Source organism: Sesamum indicum, linkage group LG13 (genome assembly GCF_026168435.1).
Source record: "Sesamum indicum cultivar Baizhima isolate 11 linkage group LG13, ASM2616843v1, whole genome shotgun sequence".
Taxonomy (NCBI): Eukaryota; Viridiplantae; Streptophyta; class Magnoliopsida; order Lamiales; family Pedaliaceae; genus Sesamum; species Sesamum indicum.
This window is the reverse complement of record NC_142669.1, coordinates 14,733,801-14,738,899: the sequence shown is the minus strand read 5'-3', so window position 1 is coordinate 14,738,899 and position 5,099 is coordinate 14,733,801. Positions and strand designations below refer to the sequence as shown.

The 5,099-nt window shown below is 38.1% G+C and overlaps 1 protein-coding gene across 1 annotated transcript; it reads right to left on the bottom strand.

Moving 5' to 3' along the window:
• Positions 1 to 904: 904 nt before the first annotated feature.
• On the bottom strand, positions 905 to 4,844 carry LOC105176181 (Quinone reductase family protein). The gene is made up of 2 exons (XM_011098911.3): positions 4,129 to 4,844; positions 905 to 1,402 (listed from the first exon to the last, which is right to left on the bottom strand). The coding sequence occupies exons 1-2, from the start codon at positions 4,695 to 4,697 to the stop codon at positions 1,174 to 1,176; spliced, it is 798 nt and encodes a 265-aa protein (XP_011097213.1). The 5' UTR covers positions 4,698 to 4,844; the 3' UTR covers positions 905 to 1,173.
• Positions 4,845 to 5,099: the final 255 nt, after the last annotated feature.

Genomic DNA, 5,099 nt, shown 5'->3' with positions numbered 1-5,099 from the left:
GGATGGGGCTATGAGAGGACTTTCATGCCTTCCTCCCTTCTATACTGTCTGATTGGGTGATGGGCTGGGCCGCTTCTTGACACCCATATTAAACTATCAAAAGATAATGGAACAGTAGAAAGTTAAATGAAAAATAAAAAATTAAATTAAATAATTAAAAAAAAAACAAAAAAGATGACACCAAAAAGGTGCTCGTCCTAAGCGGCATCGAAAAAATATAGTAGCTCGAACGTGACGCGGCTATTCCACTCGAGTGTTGCACCAATTCTGTGGAGTTCTTTATTGATGGGTCCCATTGAAATACCAAGGAATATATAACCATGTTGTAGTCGGCTATTCAGGGTCGTTTACTGACATTGGACAAACCTTGTTTGCAACATATTGGTTTGGTTTGTATGTTTTGTTCTGAGCAAGCTCTTGAATACCATGATCATCTATTTTTTGACTTGTATTCGGGCGATTTAGAGAAGTCTCAAGTGATGATGGCATATGCTTAGATGGGATATGCCACGCAATGGACAACTAGAAAGTGACAGGGGAAACATCCAGTAAAGGCTGCAAATCGAGTTTTGATTGGCGTCTTTAGTGCATCATATATTGTGAGAGAAATAGAAGGATCTTTCAACAAATGGAAAGGAGCCCGAAGAGCATTGCCCAATTTGGTAATTGAACAGATTCGTATTAAATTATTAGTTTATTATTGGTCGGATTCTATAAAAGTATTGAGAGTGTATTGAATTTGGAGGATGGCATGGAAGAAGACTTGAGAAAGTAGAATTGTTGTACATGCGATTTCATTATATAACAAAATTTATCTTTAAAACAACAAAAGAATGTGCTTTACTTTAATATATAGTGTACACTGATGGTGTATATAACTTAAGTCAATAGAAAGAGTACAATATACAGAAGGAAGAGAACAACAAGACACCCACTGCTTATTACATTCTAATCAATCACCAAGTATAAAAACATGTACACTTATGTTACTAATCCAGAAAAAGTAAAATGAAGAGACAAGAGCAAAAAGAAAACATCAAAACCAATGTGAAAATTACGCACAATTCCTGGTTCCGTAATCAATAAATGAAGGGCAATACGAATTGCAAAATGAGATACTCCAGCTGACATGAAACAAATTAATAAATCGAAGCCCAATATACATGTAAGCTGTCAGTGGGGAGCTAGCCGCTTGACTATAGCAGCCATGTACTTGCCCTGATGCTCGGCAAGGGCCAACTCCAGTTCACTTGGTTCCCTTGTGCCATCACCTGCAAAGACTCCAGCCCCATATGGAGAACCCCCTCTGATAGAATCCATTTTGAACATACCGGCACCAAAAGTGTACCCAATAGGGACAAACAACATTCCATGATGAGCTAATTGAGTAATTGCAGTCCACCTGGAATCAAAGTTTCAGTTCAAGGTTGAAATCTCAAGGCCCTTATCAATAATCATCTGCTAGCACGACAATCCACCAAAAATGCTGATAGCAGGATTAAATGTTCAGACAAAACGAAGAAATTGGAAGATAAATACATCTACAAGCATATTTAAATTGAATAACCATCCTTATAAGTAAACAAACTATGGTCATATAAGCACACACAGTGACACGGAGACACATGCAAACACTAGGCATTTTGAGCATTGTTTGGGGTCAACCATAGCAGGAAGTGCCATAGACTTTGTAAGACCAGGTAAACTATTCCAAACTACAGTCTGCATGTTGGATGACATGAATAAAATTCTGAGATATATAAACTAAGGGATAAATTTTTCATTTCAGCTATTTCAGCAGCTGATGTTTTGTATACAGCATACTAACCAGCTTAACTATACCATGAAACAGGGAAAGGATACAAATAAGCATGCACCATCAACTTTGTGATCCTAATATTTCAAATCAATCTCCCGAAGCACCAAGTTCATGGTCAATTTGTCTTCATTTTCCCAAACCAAACTAAAGCAAAATAAATAGAATGAGGAAAAGGAAAAAATATACACAATGGCAACTACAGAAGCAAAAGAGATGTTTAATTTTTAATTCATCTCAAATAAATAATGACTTAACCAAAAAGGCAAAAACATTGAAAAAAGGAAATAAATCCTTCCTGTTTCAAGTAAACAAGTACCGACAAAATGATTTCTTGATGATGGGAAGTTTATCAGTATCCTTTAAGAGCCAAATGACATCTCATTTTCTTTGATGTGAACAACAAACCTTTCCTCCAAAATGTAGCACTAAAGACAAGTGCCAAAACTCTATAATGCACACCCTCCTGCTACTGCCCGTCAAAGTCAATATACCTTATTGTTTCACAGATAGTTTAGAAACTCTGAAAGGACCCACCAATTCCTCAACAGATTCCTGTTTGGGCAGCCATTAAATAAAATAGGTAAAGTCAATGACACTTGATCTTTTATATTTCTAGTCTACTCCAAACAACTTCAAGTATCTATAAAACCATTTTGTATTTGTTAGACATCATTTTTCCGAAAAAAAAAATTAATGAGAAAGATAAGAATTCTGGAAAATCACCAAAGATAAGTACAGATGCGGTTTATTGAGTCGTATTAGGACGTGCACCACACAATTTGACCGGTATTGACAAGTTACAACCAAAAAAAAACTAGTATTTTTAAAGTAAACAACTGCATTAACCCAAAAAGGCCAACCATTGAAGTATCACCTTCTTTTGGAGGAAAAAAGAAGAAAGAAAGAAAGAAAGAAAAGAAAAAGACATTGCATTGATGCACATCCAGTTTCATTTTGGATAGCAATAAAACAAAGAGAAGCAATTTTGTTAGACATCATTTTTCCGAAAAACAAATAATGAGAAACAAGATAAGAATCTTGGCAAATTATCAAAGATAAGTATGGATACGGTTTATAGAGTCGTATCAGGACGTGCACCACACAATTTGACCAATATTGACAAGTTACAACAAAAAGAATTAGTATTTTTAAAGTATACAACTGCATTAACCCAAAAAGGTCAACCATTAAAGTATCACCTTCTTTTGGAGGAAAAAGGAAGAAAGAAAGAAAGAAAGAAAGAAAAGAAAAGGACATTGCATTGATGCACATCCAGTTTCATTTGGATAGCAATAAAATAAAGAGAAGCAATTTTTTCATGCACATTTGCATCACAATTTCCTAATTCTGAATAACTTACTATAAAATCACACCTTTGGGAACTTAAATATTACAAGACAAAGGCAGAAATCTAGTTTGTGATTGTTCACCGCAACCTCGGCCAAAGGGGTTATATGGCATAGATCAGTGCTGAAACAAAAATAAACAATCAAAACTCACTTCACTTTTTGAGCTCATTAACCCCTGAATCCCCACCCCCACCCCACACACACAGAGAGAAACAAAGAAATAAATGCCTTTCTCCAATTCATAATGGGTCACTTTCAAACTATATCTTGCCTGTTTCCCCAGTGCAGAATCCATGACATATTAAAATGACATGTAGTGCAAAAATGAGGACTTTGCTAAGGAAGAAGATTCATGAGTTTTCTTCCAACCCAAATCTGCTAATGCTTCCGAGCTTTCTGTTTCTTTTTATGCAAAAACTAAACCTTGGTATATCTCATAAATGGAGTCTCACACTGTGCTTAGAGTGGATGCAGGGCTATGCCATACATTGTCAGTCAAAAATCTTGTCAGTGAGAACCCATTTAACTTGTTGCATGACATTGCAAGAGGGATTCATGAAATAAACTCGACAAATGTGCAGACAATCAAGTGATTCCATGATTTTTGCAAGAAGGATTCATGAATTCAGTTCAATAAATCTGTAGACGATTTCACAAGTAAGATATCATCCCTAATGTGCATCTAACTTAGAATTACATTTACAGATGAGCAAATATTTTGCAGAAAACAGGCATTACATGCTAATTCTATGCTTTAGCATACATTTAGCGTACACAATTCCCACAGTCGAAATTATGAAAAAGGGTAAATCAAAAGCCAAATACCCCAGCATAAACGCAGATGTTATTATTACTATAAATGAAAGCAAAAACATTCCAATTCCATAGCCATAACAAAGGAAAACAAATAGAGGCTTACTTACATACATATAGAAGACACTAGCAGAATAAGGAGCTTACGCAGTGGTCTCTTGGCCGCCGCCTTGAGTCCCGGTGCTGACAAAGAACCCCGCAGGTTTTCCGGCAAGCTTCTGCTCCCTCCACAATTGTCCAGTCGAATCAAAGAACGCCTTCATCTGCGCAGCCATGCACCCATATCTCGTAGGGAACCCGAACAGAAACCCGTCACCGCCCGCCAAATCCTCGGGCGATCCAATCACGGGGATCGAATCGTCCTTCGACGGGGCCCGCATTTTGACAAGTACTTCCTCGGGCAGTGTTTCCGGCACCCGGAAGAGCTCTGCCTCGACGCCGGCCACGCTGTCGGCCCCCCGCTTCATCCGCCAAGCAAGTGCCTCCACATGACCATACATCGAGTAAAACACTATAAAGAGTTTCAGATTCCGAAGGGGGCCGGAAGGGATGGTGGTAACAGCTTCATCGGCAGCGGCGGTGTCGTTGGTGGTGGTGGGTGGGGTGGATTCTGGGAGGTTGTCCTCTTCCTCCTTGCCGGAGGCGGAGGAGGCGGCGATGGTGGTAGCTACGGGGAGCTTTTTCTTGCTAGGGACACAGCCCCCACCTTTTCCCATCAATACTGCTGAATCAAGAAAAATGGAGTGGCAAAGCGTAGATTAGCGAAAAGAAAGAAGGGAAAATGTGGTGGCGGAGTGGGCTTTGAGAATTGAGATGGAAGCTTTGTGAATGAGTTGCGACTGACCAGTGACTACTGACTACTATAGACTTTGGTTTGGTTCGGAGGAAGTGTCAAACGGTGTCGTTGCTCCTGGCAGTTCCGTGGAATTGGGCGATTGGGAACTTGGAATGACCATTGGTTTTGCTTTCATTTTTAATTTTCAATTTTAAGAGAAAAAAGATATATGTTTCCAATGTTGTATAAAGGTTTTTTTATGAAAATGTATTTTAAATTTTTAGTGTATCAAATTAATATATCTTTTTGTTTGATAAAAATAATACTTCAATTATTATATTAG